Source organism: Haplochromis burtoni, unplaced genomic scaffold (genome assembly GCF_018398535.1).
Source record: "Haplochromis burtoni strain Fernald_Lab_line unplaced genomic scaffold, NCSU_Asbu1 Contig_137, whole genome shotgun sequence".
NCBI classification, from domain to species: Eukaryota; Metazoa; Chordata; class Actinopteri; order Cichliformes; family Cichlidae; genus Haplochromis; species Haplochromis burtoni.
The window spans coordinates 284,426-302,611 of record NW_024582498.1 but is presented as its reverse complement, the minus strand read 5'-3'; the positions used below and the strand labels follow the sequence as shown (position 1 = coordinate 302,611).

The 18,186-nt window shown below is 47.7% G+C and overlaps 1 protein-coding gene across 1 annotated transcript; it reads right to left on the bottom strand.

Moving 5' to 3' along the window:
- Positions 1-680: 680 nt before the first annotated feature.
- smad7 (SMAD family member 7) lies at positions 681-16,874 on the bottom strand. The gene is made up of 4 exons (XM_005931232.3): positions 15,327-16,874; positions 14,432-14,485; positions 11,186-11,257; positions 681-1,340 (listed from the first exon to the last, which is right to left on the bottom strand). Exons 1-4 carry the CDS (start codon positions 15,790-15,792, stop codon positions 802-804), a joined length of 1,131 nt encoding a protein of 376 aa, XP_005931294.1. The 5' UTR covers positions 15,793-16,874; the 3' UTR covers positions 681-801.
- Positions 16,875-18,186: the final 1,312 nt, after the last annotated feature.

The window sequence follows — 18,186 nt, the reverse complement described above, 5'->3', positions numbered from 1 at the left end:
GACTTTATTGGTTCCTGAAGTTTGTCATTAGGGCTTCCTGGCTGTGATGTCATCAGTTTCTTAATGACAGAGAGGAAGAGGGACATTCATCCCCCAAATAACGCAGGAAAAACAGACAATTTTAAAAGGCATAATGAGCTCGTTGGAGCACGGACAGTGAGTTATGGCTCTGTCACTGTCTGACTCATTTCGTCTGGGGAGGGAAATGCTTTTAAGATCCGTGGCACAACATCAAAGTCCCTCAGTAATATAAAGTTAAGCCACTGTTGACTTTGGGTGTAATGAAGACAGAATCAAATTAGATGGGTTTTAAAGAATTGACATGTGGATCCATTCAAATAATCTTATTTGAATTATGCACTGAAAGGAAACATGGATGAATGAATGAGACCACCACAACTCCAAAGTAAGACCGGACAAGAAATATTATTTGTATTTGTTTTTTTATTATTATTTTGGCATTTCTTTGTTTTGCATTTATATTAAGCAAAGTGCATCTTATTTTTTTTCTCATCAACACATTGCACAATACATAAATAATGATGCATATAAAACGTCTTCATATTTACAATTAATAATATATTTATATATAACATAAAATACATTTTTTTCGCTTCTTTAATTAAATCCTAGTCATTTATTAAACAAAAGTCCCGTCAGAATTTTAGACTTTCTTCTTCTTTTAAATCCTTTTTTTTTTCCCGTGGAGAGAAGGGAAAAAAAAAAAAACAAGGAACGTGGGTGTAGTCCGTTTGTGAGGGCTTTTGAAGAAGAGGGGGAAGGCTGCTGCTGCTGCTGCTGCTATCGGGTGTTAAAGATGACTTCCAGCCAGCATGGGCAACTACTGATGAACTGTCTGGTGTAGCACTGTCCCCAGCCTTTCACAAAGCTTATCTGCACTGTGAAGCCTGTGCGAGGCTGCTGCGTGAACTCGTGATCGTTGGGCCTCTGCAAGCTGCCGGCCTTGTCATAGTCAAAAGCTTTAATGGAAAATCCAGGGAACACCTTGTGCACCAGTAGCGTGCGCGAGTCCGGGTTATCCAGTGTGGCCGACTTAATGAAGATGGGATAGCAGCTGCGGTTGTAGACCCACACCCCGTCCGGCTCGCGCGTCAGCTGGATACCATAGCCGATCTTGGCCCGCACCATCTGCACCAGCGGGGACTTGTTTTCGGAGCAGAGCTGGCCCAGGCAGAAGCCGTTCCCCTGAGGTAGATCATAGAAGATGTCCAGAGAGGGCTCCTGGACCGAGTAGAGGCGCCCGACACGAGTCTTCTCCTCCCAGTATGCCACCACGCACCAGTGGGCCCGCTCGCCAGACTCCTGCAATGCCAGGGAATCTGAAAGGAGAAAAGAGTCAAGAGAAGGAGAGGGTTAGATTCGAGAAAACACGATGACACTGAAACATTAGGCAATAAAATACTCGAAAGGAGAGGAGAGTAAAGAGACATAAAACCAGAAAAGAACAGTGTTTTATAAACATGCCAGCTAGTAAAAGTAGATCAAGAGGTAAAGAAAAAGTCAACTATGTCGAGGAAAAACACTCCCAAAACGTATTAAAACGTTACTACTTCAGAACAGTTTCTTCCTCATTCCTTGTTTGGGAAATGGGGAATTTGCTTTTGTCAAGAGCCAAAGCTAAACTGTCATCCTCGATTTCTGCCACACAGGAAAACCATGTTGGAATTCCTGGACTTCAGACAAGAAAAGCAACTCTGAGACACTGGCAGGCAAGCGTCCACACGCAGTACAATATTTATCTAGGCATTAAATGCTTATCTTCTGTCTGGCTCGCTGTATTTTTGTTGCGGCGTGGCCAACAATGTGCTGACGTCAACCGACTGTCCGATCGTCTCCCCGTCTCTCTCTCGATGGCAACGAGCTTCCCCCCACTGGAGGAAATGATAGGAAACCGTCTTCGAATTTATGCGTGACGGAGATTAACCTGAGCTAAAACCGTGTTTAGCAGACGAGTAAGGCGGGCTGTTAACTCTCAAAAACCTCCCAGTTGTCTGAATCGTTGACAAGCTAGGCCTCTGCAGTCTAAAGTTTCTCTTGAGCGTAAAAAAAAGTAGCGTTGGCCACGCTCCAGTTTCCAAACTCCCCCCCCTCCACCACCCTTTAGAGTGCCTCCTGCGCCATGCCTCGCGCCCCCTCGCCACCCTCCCAACCCTTCATATCTCTATTCCACAGAAATCTGGCTCCCAGCTACTCCCAGAGAGAAGAGTGGGAGCCAGTCAGGCGCAAGGGAAATAGAGGGAGACAGAGAAGAGAGGGCGAGAGGAAAAGAAAGAGGGGGTGGGCAGGGGAGGGAAGGCTTTTCACATATTTTGACTGTTACTTTTGCAACTTTGCTTCCTCTCGTGGTTTTTTTAGGAGCCTCCTGCGCCTTTTGGGGGGGGTCATCGTATAATCGCCTCAACTTCTATCTAATTGTTCGGCCATCTTTTATACTTTCCGTCTTCCTCACACACAAACACACACACACACACACACACATTTACAAAATGAGACATGCAAAGGTTAAAAAACAGTTTGCAAAGGGAAACAGATATGAAAAAAAATGGACAGAGCCCCTCTCAGTGGCAACCATCCTTCCCATTCAACTCCACAGCCACCCCCCCTCTTTCTTTAATCTGGCAGCGGCTGTGAATGTAACCGGTAATTTGGAAGGTCCCGTCTGAGAAAAACTGCAACATTAATGTGGCAGGATCTGTGCTGGCCCAAGCCGACTTACCCCAGCCTGTCATTAGCCTTCATTAGAGGAGAAAAAAGAAAAAAAAAGGGGAGACAAAGACAACACCGGGGGAAGAGACAGAAACAGGAGGAGAGAGAAGGGAGCACCAAAAAAAAAGGAGCATGCCTTCCATAAAACAAGAGCGGCTGAGCTCTTTGAAGTTGGTCTGAGCCGAGCCTCGGGGAGTTTATCGTAAATCCATCCTCGTGGGGTGCTGGGGGAAACTAAGTACCTAGCTCTCTACCTCAGGCCAAACTGGAGGAAACGAAAGGTTCATCTTTGAGATAAGAGACAGAAAGTGTCATCTGTATCTCAGGCCGGTGTCACACAGTCTTGCACGTACAGGGGCTGATGGGCAAAGAGGACCGAGTGGACTGGACTTTCTTAACAGCTGACAGCGGGCCTGCTGGCAGAGCTCACCTGTGGGGCCCTTGTGTGTTTGTTATTGCTGAGAGAGACAGGGCCTGGCGTCAGAGGTCATTAGAGCGGCTGCCTGTCTGAGCCTGTCATTGCAGCCTGAAAACACCCTGCTATTCAGGACTACATTAACTGCTTTTCACCCCCACCCTCTCCTTCCCCCATCTCCCTAGTCATCCTCCCCTCTCAGAAGCTCGCTCAGACTGCAGGTAAGCGAGAACCGCAGAGGAGAAAAGAGATGAAAGGATAAAACGTACGCAAGGCAGACAAACGGAAAGGGAACTTATAATAGACAGGCCAGGTAGCAAAGCAGCACGGAAAGTAGGATTCAAATCCTTTTATAGCTTAAAGCTGCACCACTGTATTTTTAAAAGAACACTACAAGTGCCGTCGTGCTGGACAGTTAAGTTAAGGCCTGATCCAAGCTCTAATAAACAGTGCATGCCACTCATAATCCAGCTCAAATGGCCCTCGCAGGTAAACAAACACCAACTTTCACTGTTCACCAAAGCAGCAGAGCCGAAACCAGCCAAGATCCTTAGGGTGCCGCCTCAGGAAGAGTATGTTCGCAGGTTGTCCTGACAGCAGATGAGCTTACACCTCATACTGATGAACATTAAATGAACAGACACATACACATATATTAATAGAGGTGAAAGACACACTCTTTATCTGTGGGCCCCCATATCGATGCGCTTTGAGCGTGAGGTGAGACTCAATTTAAACTGATTTAAATTTTTAACACATTTTTCGCGAGGTGTCTGCCAGTCTGCCTCCTCGCGTTACCGTCTGACACTATTTCAGGTGCGTCTGGTGTAGGTGCGTGCGAAGCTGTGCTGTCAGAGCGCCTGTCCTAGCGTGTTTCCATCAGATACGGTCTCTGAAATGCTCCGAAGGCTGTCTTATTCTCTCGTCTGTGCATCCGTCTGCCCGTCCAAGTCTTAGCCCTGGCCTACCCCCACCTGCTCGTCTGCACCCTGTCCTTTCAGGCTACTTCATCACTGGAGATAAGCTGGCTAGCTAGCAACCCTCAGGCCATCTGTCACCCCAGCCCTTTATGTTCTGCCCCTGTCTGCTCTGTCCCATGGGGTCCACATGTAACCCCCCACCCCTCTATCCCCAAATAGAAAAACAGTTTTCATGCTAGTTTACTAAGAAGAATGCCAAAATGATGCTGCAGGATGTATGGGCTAACGTGACTACTGGTTATGAGCAAATCAGCATATTTCTAGCTGTATTTTTTTTCTTCATTTTTGGTATTTAATGCACCATCAGCTTGGAGATAAGTCCGCTGCAGCATATGAGGAAATTATAAATACATGTTGTTAAATAAACATCCCATGCAGAGCAGCATTTTTAGCACATAATAGCAGATTTGGCAAATGGTCAGGGTGTTAGCTCCCCTGTGGTTTTTAATGGTCCCCAGGCTTAAAGAGCGGACGCCACGCTAGCTGAGACAATTGGACTGAGTTTGAAGGGAGGAGGGGTGGAGTGGGGGTGGCAGACTAGGTGCTTCTCTTACACAGTCTGCAAAGGTTAATCATTACCTCTGTCTGACTCCACACACACACACACACACACACACACACACACACACACACACACACACACACACACACACACACACACCAAGTTGTTTCTATTCATAGAAGTCAGTACTGTCACAGAATTACACATTAACGCCATCATGGACACACACACAAAAAAACCCTCCAACCTTCTGTTCTGAACTATACTTTCAACATCTGCAAATAGTGAGGAGGCTCCTGAGAACCGTCTCGCATCGATCCCTGAGAGCTATGTGTGTGTGTGTGTGTGTGTGTTTGTGCTTGTCTCAACTCAGACGTGTAATGACCCTGTCGTCATCACACACACACAGAGCGCAGCTGAAAACAGGAATGAGGAAGACATAAAGGATACAACACCACTGAGGTGGGGGAAAGGGCCCTTCACGGTGCCTTATTTTCCAAGTCAACACCCTCTCTCAAGCAGGGGGAAAGTCTATTCCAGAGGTCAAGGGTCAACCTTGAGGCATTCCTTTTGCTCTCTCTGCCATGACGTATATGCTCAACCCTGTGTGTTTGTGTGTGTGTGCGCCTGAAAGCCTGGCATTTCTCACTCTGTATTCACAAAGAAATGTAGTCTCATTGATTTTAGTGTAATCAACAGCAAACCTTCCACCTTCTCACAACTACTACTGGCTGATCAGCTCACTTTTTTCACCACAAGAATGAAATGAAACAGCTTTTATTTGTCACTAGCAGGTTGCCCTGCAGCGAGATGGAAACCCCCCCCCCGACAGAAATGTCAGCTGTTCTGCGTGTTACCGTTGTCTCACATTAGCACAGACCACAGATTATAGACAGTATACAGTCTGGCTGGTGTTTCTCAAGTGCTGAAAGACAACGACCAAGTCTACACTTGTTTGTGATTGATTACTTGTTGTGCAGCAGAGCAGGCAGCCATTAACAAAAAAAAGCCATTAACTTGGGCTAAATTATGTTATTTATCAACTCAATTGCACTGTTTCTTCAAAGAATACAAACTCAAGCTAAAAACAAAGAACGCGAAAGAAGATGAGAAAATGAAAATCCTGCAAGTCACCTGCATTACCCACAATGCATCTTGACAGTTCTTGGTAAGTCCACACTGATGCTACGTCAAGTGATATAAGCCATTTATAGAAGTGGCATGGGGGGGGGTGCAAATGTGCAAAAATGACTAACACGGCCATTTTCACCGTGCATCAAGCAGTGAAGTAGTTTCACTGCTTGATGCACTGCTTTAAGTGTCCCATTGTGTCTGTCGAATGCCACCATTTGCAAATTGAGAGCGAAGAAGAAGAAATGATGCACCAAAAGGCAGAGTAGGAGAAAAAGAAAGAAAGAAAGGAAGACAACTGAAAGGCGGTGGGTTTAGTAGCAGACAGAGGAAGTGGTGCTTCAGAGTGGCAGGTTGGGTACGATGCAAAGTCTTACTCCCCGCCCCCTAGCTCAGGAAACATAAATAAGCCCCGATGGCAGGAAAACCACCAAGGGGAGTGGCACGGTTTCGCTATCAACAGATCTGACTCCTTGCAGAAACACAGATAGAGAGAATGAGTTGCAGACACGCCATCTCTAACATTAACCATCCAGCCACAACGGAGGGGGGAGAGAGATATGGAGAAGAAATGTTGCATGCCCCCCCCAAATGTCTCCATCTATGGTATAATTTTCTCTTGAGTGGACGTTCCTGCCGTAATTACACGATCCGCATGTCTTGAAGTCGCTCAGGCGTGGTGTTCTCCGCGGCTTGTGACAAAACACAGGGCCGTTTCGTAATGAAACGGGGCGGCCGGCGGCTTCCATCTGGATCCACATTATCACTAAATTGCAGCACAATACTTTTTTCCACTCAAGGACACCCTTGTTTCCGTGTTACACCTCCTCCCTGCTCCTGCTGAGTTATTATTCCAACACTTCATCAAGCTGACCCCAACACACACACACACACAGCCACTCCCTGCAGCCCAGATTTCCCAGGGTGACAGGACAAATAAACACCAGCTAGTTGGCTACAAGGTGCCAGGCAGACTGCAGTGATGTCATCGGCTCACTTTTTGCAAACGCACAGGTCGAGAGATTACCCGCAGGATCTGTATCTCAGGAGCCATTTATACACACAGACACAGACAGATGGACAGACAATAACCTGCATTGTTGTGGCACAGAAAAACCAAAAAACACACCGTGGGAACTAAACAGCTAGCAGAGCCAGTTGCATGTGATCAGAGGTTTTTGTTGCATTCTTACTCTGTTATTAATCGTCATACACCTCTACGCGTCTGCGAGCGAGCATGCATGTGCGTGCGCTTTTGTGTGTGTGGGTGAGGGTGGTTGTGCCAATGCTCAGGATAGAGATGTGGCTACCGACGGAGTTTGGGCCTGTCACCAAGATGAAGAGAGACAGAGCGAGAGGGAGAGACAAATACACACCCCTCCACTCTGAGTACACAAAAGACAAACCGACTACATGAATGAGCAGGCGGGAGGGTGGAGACGGCAGTACTTTGTGTCACACTAGAAATTTCACACACACACACACACACACACACACACACACACACACACACACACACACACACACACGCGCGCGCAGGTTTACAGGCATGTGTCTCCACTTATTTCCATTCCTGTTTTTATCCAGTTAAAGACGGCTTCTATCCCTTCCTTCCTCTTTCCACTTCGCACGCTCTGCCTCTCTCTTTCTTTCCCTCGCCTCCCTCCTTCATTCATATCTTCATACATTGAGGTAATGTCAAAATCCACTTCCACAGAGTGACTGCAAACCAAAACAATGTTCATCTTGTTCTGGGCTTCCCTCCAGCTTTGGCTCATGGCCAAATCTGCATGGGCCTCTTTTCAATCAACGGGCTCAGCAAAGGTAGGTAAATGTTTTCAACTGCAAGCGATGCTGCGAGAGGACAGGGAGCGTGTGAAGCTTTGCAAAAACTAGACACGCTTTCCTCTTCTTCCCCTTCTCTTTCCACCCCCCACCCCGCACCTCTCTATCCTCTGCTGTCTGTGTGCGCTGCTTTTTCGATTTGTGCAGCATAATGACACAGGGTGGGGAACAGAGGACAGCCAAAACCAAAATTAAGTCCCTTGCCAAGAGGCGGTTTGGCTGCCGCGCAAGGAGAGGAAGTGGGGAGTAATGAGAGATCCTGGCCCGGCACGGGGCGGCCCAGCTCTGCTCGGCTCAACTCGTTGGCTAACGCACAGCCTCCAAAATTACAGAGAAGAGAGCAGAGGAGCCGGCCACCTCTCTCTCTGCCTCTCTCCCTCTCCACCCAAAGCCGCCATCTTCTTTCCCTCTCCATTCCTTCCTCTTACTGTTCAGGCAAAGGAGAAATTTAAAAGAAGAAGAAGAAGAAGATCTAACCAAAAAGGAATGAAGGTACAACCAAAACAGAAACCCTGTTACGGTCAGAAAAGTGCGAATTCGCTCTACCGTAATGGGTGCCGCACGCGTTTCTCTCATGGTTTAAGGAAAACAAATTTTCAGTTACTCTCTCTCTCTCTCCCTCCTTCGGTGCACTCCACTGTTTGTTTTCCGTCAAGATGAGGCCTCAGCTGCCTCCCTGTCCGCTCGCCTTTTCCTCAAAGACATGAGGTCATATCCTGCGCAGCCCTTTCCTCCCCTGCTAACCCAAACAAGGCAGGAATGCTGAGGGAGACTGAGGGTGCTCTGTTTCTGAGCTGAGCTCCTAATTGCTGGAGGTTCTTTTGCAAAAAAAAAAAAAAAGTAAGATGCCGTCTTAGGTATTTAATACTTCATACCAAACATACAGGCCTTATCTCGCCCTCGGTTTGCACCAAAAATGGGCCGTTTCTCTGGGACCTTCAGCATGACAGCAGAACTAGTTTGATTTAATGAGCCAAGGTGCCAGGACTAAATTTAATCTCTGATGAAGGTTAAACCTCCAGCCGATTCACTGGATGACTAATTGACTGACTACAGGGCTGGCCGACTGTCTGTCGAGTGAGGTGACTGGTTGGTGGTATAAGAATACAACTGGACCTAAATTTAACCTGCACTGGGAGGAAGCGCCTGTGTGACAGTCGGCCATGCGCCAGGGCTCACACCAAGTCATTCTATCTGCCCGCCTGTGTGTATGTGTGAAAAACTGTATGTGTGTGCGTGTGTGCATGCGTACATGTCACCACAGCAAGACAGGATCCTGTTACACATAGGCACTCCGGGTCAGTCCCCAATGGCACCAACAGGCATGCCACCGACACACAAACAACACTATACATCCCAGAGAGTGGGAACATCAACAGTGGTGGCCGGTAACTTGACTTTAAAGAAGGCTTTAACAATAAAGTGCAGAAAGCTGACAGTTAATGTCTGATCCAGACTTCCATATCTTCAAATTCACAAGTCACGAATCCAAAAACTCACAACCAACAACATATTGCAAGCCACTTTAAACTTAACAAAATGAATGATTGGCAATGTGAATGCTACCTGATCTGCTCATAAACTCAACTGAATGCACTATATGGCTTTTAACGAGTTACTTAACACCCTACAGATTCATAACTCAGAGTCCAGCACCCTCTTAACCCTGGCCTGCTCTCCATTTCAAAATCTCTCTTTTTGATCTCTGTCTTCTGTTCTTGGTTCAATCCAAACCCCTGATCCAAGCCCTCACTCCCAGCTCAAACAGAGATCAGCACCCCGACACCCAGCTCCAGGCCTCCAGCCATCGACCCCTCCTCCTCTCCTTTTCCCTCCTCTCTACTCTGTTTCAAGCTGATGACGTGAGCCAGCGAGAGGAGCTTTGGAGCTGGTAGCCTGGCAGGCAGCCTAGTTTGCATTTGCGCTTGTCGCTGTCACAGCTCACTTAACTCCTTCCTGCCTGGATGGCTTTTCCTGCAGAGAAAGAGCCTCCTCTTTCCCGACTCTGATGTCCTTTGGTCAAGCTTGTGCTCTCGCCTCAGGTGCAGTTGCGCATTAGATCTACAGCTTGAGCCTTCTCCTACAGACAACGAGCACTTAATTACTGCATTATAACGCCAAAGCAGAGAAGAAGTGGCACAGCTCTTGCTCACTCCCAAGTCTTTCCCACTCTCCTTCCCTGAGAGCCGCCCTCCTCTCCCTCTCTGTAAATATGTCTGGAGAAGAACATAAAAAGGGCAGAGTGAGTGAATTAGAAGGTCAGCAGCGGGCCTCTGGGAGAGCCATGTTTCTTTTGTCAGAGCCCCAGAGGGAGGGAGCAAAGAGGGAAGCAGGGAATGAAGGAAGGGAGGGAGTGAGAGGACGAATGGATTAGCCATTTTTTTTCTTGGCTTGCCAGGGAAATCATGAGGGCAGAGCACTGGAGCCACCCCGCCTGGCCTTTTCTACCTCTAATGCTTTTTACTGAGGAGACACATTCACTGAAACGCTGCCATGTCACCCTCGCCAGGAAAGAAAACAGGGGTAGGAGGAGGAGGGGTGGCATGTATACTTCACTGAGGGAGGGGAAAAAGAAAGGGAGGGGAGTACGAGGAGGCCTGTTAAGACTCCACTTCTTGGGTTTCACCGCTTGAACTGGGCCTAAAATGTGTCTTTAGTTAATGCACACTGGGCCTACTTTAGTGTCCATCTGATGGTCTGGCAGAGGAGGCGGAGGAGAGTAGAGACTGATTTTTAGGTTCTCTGTTCCTCTAACACACACACAGGCAGACAAGCAGGCTAACCCCACCACTAAACAAAGGAGGGGGCTGGAACGGGCAGCGAACACCAACTGACATAAAACAGGCTTTAAAGGCCCGGTAATGAGAACCATCTGAGGCCAAGGAAAGCAGAGAAAAGCACAGAGCAATCTCAAGGCAAACGGCGAACAAACTCTTTCTCTCTCGCGAACACCCATCTTAGTCTGGAGCCTGCGGATGGGGGGCAACGGGCAGGGAAGGCGGCGCTGCCAGAGGGAGATTATGCGGGAAATGCCGAAGAAGCCCGAAATACATCCTGCCAGGGAGGTTGAAGAAAGAAAGACGCCTGTGTCTCACTCTTATCCCCACAGAGCCCGGAGGAGGATCTAACAAATACGTCCCCTGTACGCACAAACACACCCAAACAAACACTCATGTCTGTCGAAGCCAGCTTTTTTTGCTCACATTTTTCCTCCCTCAATACCACACACACAGAACATATTCTTCTCCAAACAACGCTTGAGCGTGTTTGTCTTCCATTACAACACAACACGGAAAGGGGATGAGAGGGAACGGGGAAGGAAAAGGAGAAGAGTGGAGCGTTGTTCAAAGAGCCAGGAGGGAGGAATTTATGTGGATGTGGGAGAAATACGCCGCCCTCCTTCAACGGCTTTTTTTATTACAGAGGGGAAGCAGGGGCCCCCACAATCACCGCCTCCATCATCGCAAGTATGGAGGGAATACGTGTGGTTGTTGGGAAGAATCAATAGAAGAGGAAAAGGAAGACATAAGTGGAATGGATTGGGAGAAAAAGAGCAGAAACATGGGTAATAGTAGGAATATTTACCTGAAAGCCCCACAGGGGCCGAGTAAGTCGTTCCTCCAGTTTCACTGGATGAAGGTCCAGAGTCTGGAGAATCTAATGGAGAAAGAGAAGAGTTTGAATCAGTGTGTGTGCATTTACATGGCAGTGAGAGGAGACAGCACAGCAGCAGCTGCGAGGCCGTCAATCACTCTGGTGAAATCAATGCCTAATGAAGATGCTGACGACGAAGCTCGCACCCTCACACATACGCACAGGAGACTTACAGCGGAGCGCTTCTCACACCCCTGATAATCCCCCATAATCCACTGCTTCAGGAGGAACGTTAGCCCGGCTTCCCCTGTACAGACGAGCTGCTGATCCGAAAAGAGGTGTATTCTTTCTGCTAACGACTGAGCGGAGGGTTCAGTCTGGGCACGATAAACCCCGCTCAATAACCCAACATTACACGACCGCTCTGGGTCTGAGTAGACCGGGCTTGTGTAAAAGATCTGAATGTCAAACCGACATCGGAGTCTTCACGCCGAAAAGCAAACAGAGCTGTCAAAGATGCAAAAACAAGCCTCGAAATCATTTAGTGGGCTCAAAAAAAGTTGCTTATTCTAAATGTTCTTCATGGTGAACCAGCAGATGCACGCAATAGAGAGAAAACTAGACCCGCTCTCTCCTTCGCTTTGCATTTGAATGCTAAACTCCCACTAAGACTTGTAATGTAGACTAGTTTCAACACGACACCTGAATGGAGCTTCAACAAAACCACAGCATGTGCTGGGAGAGGGCTAGGACCAATACAGACTGCTGCTGGTAGCTTGGGATTTATTAATGATATATTCCTTTTGCGTCAACAATGCTCACCACCACAGTATGGAGCGGTGGTCAGCGCCACTCTCACTGAAGTGTAAGGTCAGTGAAGTTTTCCCAACTCCAAAGCACCCGCTCTGACTGCTCAACAAGGCGCCAAAAGGCGTTATATTTATTTGCACCTACAGAAGTAATCCACGTATGGCAAGGAGTGCTATTGTGTTTCTGCTGAAAGCAGCTGACAGAGAGCCAACCAGAGCGGTTTCACTGCTCCCTTCCCACCCCGGCCCGTCCAAACGCAGCCCATGCTGCTGCGGTCACGGTAACGAGATGCACGGGCATAACCCGAGCCTGCCTCGCTTTCACCGGCTGCCAATGGCCTTGCCCTGGTCTCCCGGGCAACAGTTCACAGCTGACCACAGGGCTGAGGTGGGGGGGGCATCAGAGAGAAGGAACTAAACAGTGTGTGATTTATATTCCCCAGAGCTGAAACAAGGTAGCGTTTTATGTCTGGCCTGCTTTCATATTGACCGCCACTGCTGGAGTGGGCAGGCACCATGACACGCATACCCCCCCCCCCCCCCCCCCAACCCACCCACCCACTTCCTGCTTGCTGGAATCATAAAACCATCATCATAAAATTCATGGCCCTTCCGCTCCGTGCAAATTATTTAGCAACGTCCAATCGCCCTCCATGCAGATTTCTCTGAATGTCATGAGGATTTACCACATCCTCAGATAAACCAAACACACAGAGAATTCTACAGAAAACTGTAATAACGTCCAGGTACATGAACAAGCTGATGACTGACAGTTCCCTGAGGCAGTAGGGAAAAACCCCTGGCTTTTTTTTTTTTTTTTACTTTTTTGCATGATAAGCTTATTTGTCCCGTGTGCATACAAGTGTGTGTGTGCACTCTCCACCACGCTGCAGTGTTTTATTAATACTTCTTTCACCCTACTCTGCCAATAAAGAGACGCGCAGACAGACACGGGTCGTCTCCAAGTAACCACAACCGCAGCTACGCGGGCTTAACGCAACCGAACAAGGAAAGAGAGCAGCAGGTACGCTCCGCAGAGGCGTGAAACTGACACATCTGCTTGCATGCACACACTTTCTGTGGGTTTTTCTTTTTTTTCTTTTTTTTTGGGGGGGGGGGGGTTTACAATTCCCATTCAGGCTGGTATGAGTTGTATAATCATTTCCTTTGTGTGTATCCAGCCTTCTTTTCCTATTTACATTCTTGTTTCCTTTCATCAGGGGAAAGTCTCCAACTGAACTCGTACGGAGACGCCACTGCAACTCCACAGGGCAGACTTCACATCAGCTGAGTGTTAAGCACTGAGGACTGAGCTGCGGCTTTTTTGTTTTGTTTTCTTTTGTTTTTTTCTTTCCAACACTTTAGATCAACCCTACTTATATTTAACTTTTTGAAAAACGCTCTTTAAGGACAACATCACTGCTAAAGCGGTGATGACAAAGACGGAGGGAAGGAGGAGGGGGGCTTTGAAGAACCGCAGCTGCAGCTGCAATGACTTCCTATTGTTTCCACTCACTCAAAACCACTTTCTCCTCTTCTCCTGACTAACTGGCTGGCTGGTCGCCTAACTGGTCATTGTTTAACTCCTGCACTTGTAGACAGCAAGATGATGAGCAAACGAGCAAAAAAACAACACAAAACACAGAGGACGGGATGGGAAATTATGTAGATCTCACACTATTCTAGCTACAGTGTGAAGTTTAACACACTGAAAACTGACTTTGCCTTGTTTGACATAACTTGATGCCACTTTCCTGAACAGAGGAAGAGAATGACAGCAGAAGCGATGTGTGGAGCGAAGTGCACAATTAACACGGTTGCAACAGTTACGCTTTAGATGTGGAAGAAATTACAACAAAGCCTCTCTTCTGTTCTGCAAGACATCAAACCGGGAAATGGGGACAGTGACACCCCCAGCTATACACACACAGACACACACTAGAGACACACAAGCCCTCACCCTCATTCTGTTGATTAATTCAGCTGATAAAGACTGGCTGGCTCCAGAGACGCCGCTGTCTGTCTGTTTCTCCCTGCGCTGCGATTCACAAGAGATAGACGAACACACAAAACCCCCCCCTTTAGCCGCACACACACACACACACACACACAGGAACACATAGGCTGCCCCCGGTGATGTGCCAGTCAGTCAGTCTATAGCTGGTGTCTCAACTTTGTACTGCCTTGCCCTGGCTGTCAGCCATGCTGGAAATGGCTAGCCAGTCAGCCAGGCGTGCCACTCCACTGCTATCATAAATCACAACATAACATGGAGCCATTTCCTACACACACACGCACTGGAGAGGCACATACAACACAAACATTCATAAATGCAACATAGCCTTTTAGATGGAAATGTTATGCAAAAACAAATGCGCTTCTGGCAATAACATGAATGCATATATTTATGCATGAATAGCAAGCTCACCTGGTGGTTTAAGATAGTCCATGGGATAGCGGGAATATGGTGGAGGAGGAGACTCTGTATGGAGAAAAAAAATGAGTACATGAGGGAAAAAAAGGGAAAACAAGGGAGAGATCGAAACTTTATGATAAGATTTGTCATTTTTCAGGGGGGAAAGATTTGTGTCTGTCAGCTCCGCCTGGAGAGGCAGGCTGAGAGGCCGGCTGGGCGGCTATTGCCTTTCATTGGCAGGCAGATAAACAGGGGGGGGGCCGCCTGGCGCCAGAAGGGCCACTATCAGCGTCTAGGACAAACTGAGATACGGGCCTCTTTTGGCCCGGGACGCCAAGCAAACGCGCGCACTCAATCGAGCGAGCGCGTGCACGCCCATACACACAGAGACCCTGGAAAAACTTCACCGTGGAAAGACTGGAAGACTGTAAAGCCCTGTGCACTTCGGAAATGCCATCTATGAAAGGTTTAAATAGCAGAAAGGCTTTGTTGTTGTTTGGAAAGCGCATATTTGAAGTGCCAAAAATAAAATAAAGCATGTTCTTTATGTTTGGATACGTTAGGATACACGTTACCGTTTTTACAACACGGCCAATCAATCAATTATTATTTTAGTCAAACGACATGTCAAACTCGGATTTAATGGCGCCACACTTCCGAAAAGATGGGAAGGTGTTGGGGGGGGTCTCAGCACGCTAGTTTGACCTTATGGAAACTCAACACAACTGTGCCAACAGAGGTGATGTCATTTGAATTAGGCTAATTAGCTCTTTAGGTAATTCTGACATGATGTCACAGCATCTGAACTTGAACTTGCTCTGAAATAAGGCCAGAGAATTCAAAATACTTGCTGCCAATAAACAGATAAATAAACAAACGTGTCTATTTTCATAAAAATCCAACTCACCGAGTTCACAGAGCCTGCTCATGTGGTGGGGATTGCAGCAAACAAGCTCTGGGTTGATTTTCCCGTAGGATTCACAGCAAGACAGCCTCTTCAACTCCGAGGAATGCCTGAGGTCCGGCCACCTGAACACTTTGTAGAGCAGCATGGGGAGAGAGTAAGACTGTTGACCCACTTTGGCGTCCACTTTGCTGGGCAGGAGTAAGCAGGGGCTGCGGGCACCCCCTTTGGACTCCACTGCCTGCAAAAGCACCTCCAATTGTTTCTCTTTGATCTTTTTCAGTATCGAGTGGGTCAACGCCTTCAATTCAGCCTCCGACCCTGCGTTGGACTTGGCCACCTTTGTCGTTTTGCCCATGCAGCAGCCCCCGGAGCCATGCGTCCCTCTATCCGTTTCCCCGTCGCCCTCCACGGGCGCACGGCTCCTCCAGAGTCGCCGGACGAGCCCCGATCGTTTGGTCCTAAACATGCGGGACGAAAAGAGGGTTTCCCGGCTAAAAAACGAGCATTGTGTCCGCAAATCATGAAGATTCCGGGATCCGAGTCCAGGCGGTGATAAGCAGCCTGAGAAAAGACGGTGGAAAAACTGTGGTCTGGACAAGCAGAGGAAATCTGTAGCATACGCCAGTCTCTTTCGCCGTCTTCTGCAAACCAGATCACCAAAAAAAGCAGACAGGGTTCACGGGACAGTTAACTTTTCCTCCGGGGATAAGTCACCATCACCTTCGGGAATTTAAGACTTGTGTCTGATGACGAAAACCTAGCAGAATGTGATCGTTAAAGCGACTGGGGGAGCAACCCTGCTGCGCGGAGCCTAAATGTGTTACAATTTTCACTTGGTGATGTGCAACCCAGAGCAGTGAGCTGACCCCTTAAAAATTCTCCAGGCAGCTTTTTCAACAAATAAACACTGCCTTAGAAAAAAAGAACGAAAAAAGCTTTCTGCCAGTTCGCAGTAGCTTTAATGGAAATTACAGAACGTGGGGCCTAATTAAGCCTAAAATGTTATGGCAATTATCCCATGAAAACCGAAGCTCGCTGCCGTGTCTTCAAGAGCATTAATCCACAAAAATCCGTGATCCAAACTGCACAGAGTGCGGTTCTCCACCGGGCATGCGGAGGCTTTATTTATTTATTTGTTTGTTTATCCGCTATCGTCCAAATATGCCAATCGTCTGCAGAGGATGTGGTCTGCCCGGGTTGAGATGAGCCAGGGAGCAAAAATCCAGGTCTGAATCTCTCACCCAAGTTGAGTTGCGTTTCTAAAGCCCGGAGAGAGAGAGAACACTCGTCCAGCAGCCGAGCGTTTCGACCTGTTTCAACACACAGGCGAACCTTTTTCTTTTTTTTCTGAGCGTTAAAATAATCCCAAGCTCGTATCTCACGCGAAGTTTCCGTGGAAGAGAGAGCGAGCCGCCGACTGCGATCTCGAGGGGGAGTATGAGGCTGTCTGTAAATGAGGCGGATGGTTTGGGTGCCCTTGCTCCGTCTCCAGTCTCTAGTGCGCATTGACGCGCCCGGTCACGTGTGTGTCTAGACACCCTGTCGCTTAAAAGAAATGTGATTGTGTGTTGCGCAAACAACAGATCAAGCAGAGCCTGCGGCGCACTCACACACACACACACACACACACACAAAACCTTTGAAAGGAGGAAAGTTTGGGGGCAAAAAGTTGCCAGAAGGGTAAAGTTGAGAAACTGTGACATGATATAAAGTCTTACAAGAAATTTCTCTCGTCACTGTTTAATGCTGAATAATTGACAGAGCGATAGTGACGTAAATTTGGCCCCTTAGTGTCATATAAACGTTTTTTTTTTTTTAAGTTTACTTGATGATTGTAAACTCAAATGTCCTTTTCGAGCTCCAACCACGTCTAATAGCTCTGTTATCTCAGCTTTACTAACACTGGCTTCATATTAAAGCAGCTCTGTTGCTGATGTGTGCGTGTGTGTCATTTAAGCTAGAAACACTCTGATTTCCACCTTTTTCTTCTGGTAATATAACATTTGTGCATTTGTCATCATGATTACTCAGGATGGTTTGGCTTGGGAGGGGGCTGCGTGGGATAGTCCCAAGGGCGACACTTCAACCACTCACCGGATATGTCGGGTCGTAGATGGAGCTGGTTCGGATTAGGGATTTTTTTTTTTAACGTATAAAAAATGTGCCTGAAAGACTTAACACAAGGAGAGAGAGAGAGAGAGCGAGAGAGAGAGGCCAGTATGTCCCAAGTCAGACGGGAGCGCGCTGCTGCCGCCCTCTGGACGTTTGGTTTCCAGGTGGGACGAGCATCACCAGTTTTCTGCCTTTTAATCATCAACACGGCGGTTTCCACCCTCTTTTATTCATCCAGCGCTCTTGCCCATCACTTTCCCGACTTGCCTGACAACAGATGGGATGTGCCCACATGACTGCTGTCTTTATTATCGGCCGAATCCATATTTATTATGACAGGCGCAGCGGTTTGATTCTTACCGTTTCGATCTGTTTTGCCGTATTGTGTGTCGCTGAAGAGACAAAACACAAACAACGTCATTTAAGTGTGACAGCTTATTTATCTCTATACGCACATATAAATGATCTGTTCTCTCAATAAACTCACTTTTTATTCAAATAAATAAATAAATGATTCGCACTTTGAACCCAAAGTGTCCGAGGCCCTCAGATAGGATCTCCTAGCATGTACCAAACCCTTTGCAATGTGCGCACGAATAATATGCATGTATGTGTGTGTGTGTGTGTCACCTACATGGCTTAATGTGTTTACCTCCACAGAGACAAGTCCAGAGAAGGTGACAGGGGTGCTCCCGGGGGCAGATGGGAGGGGTGTCTGATAATGATGATTGCAGAGATGTGCGGGGCT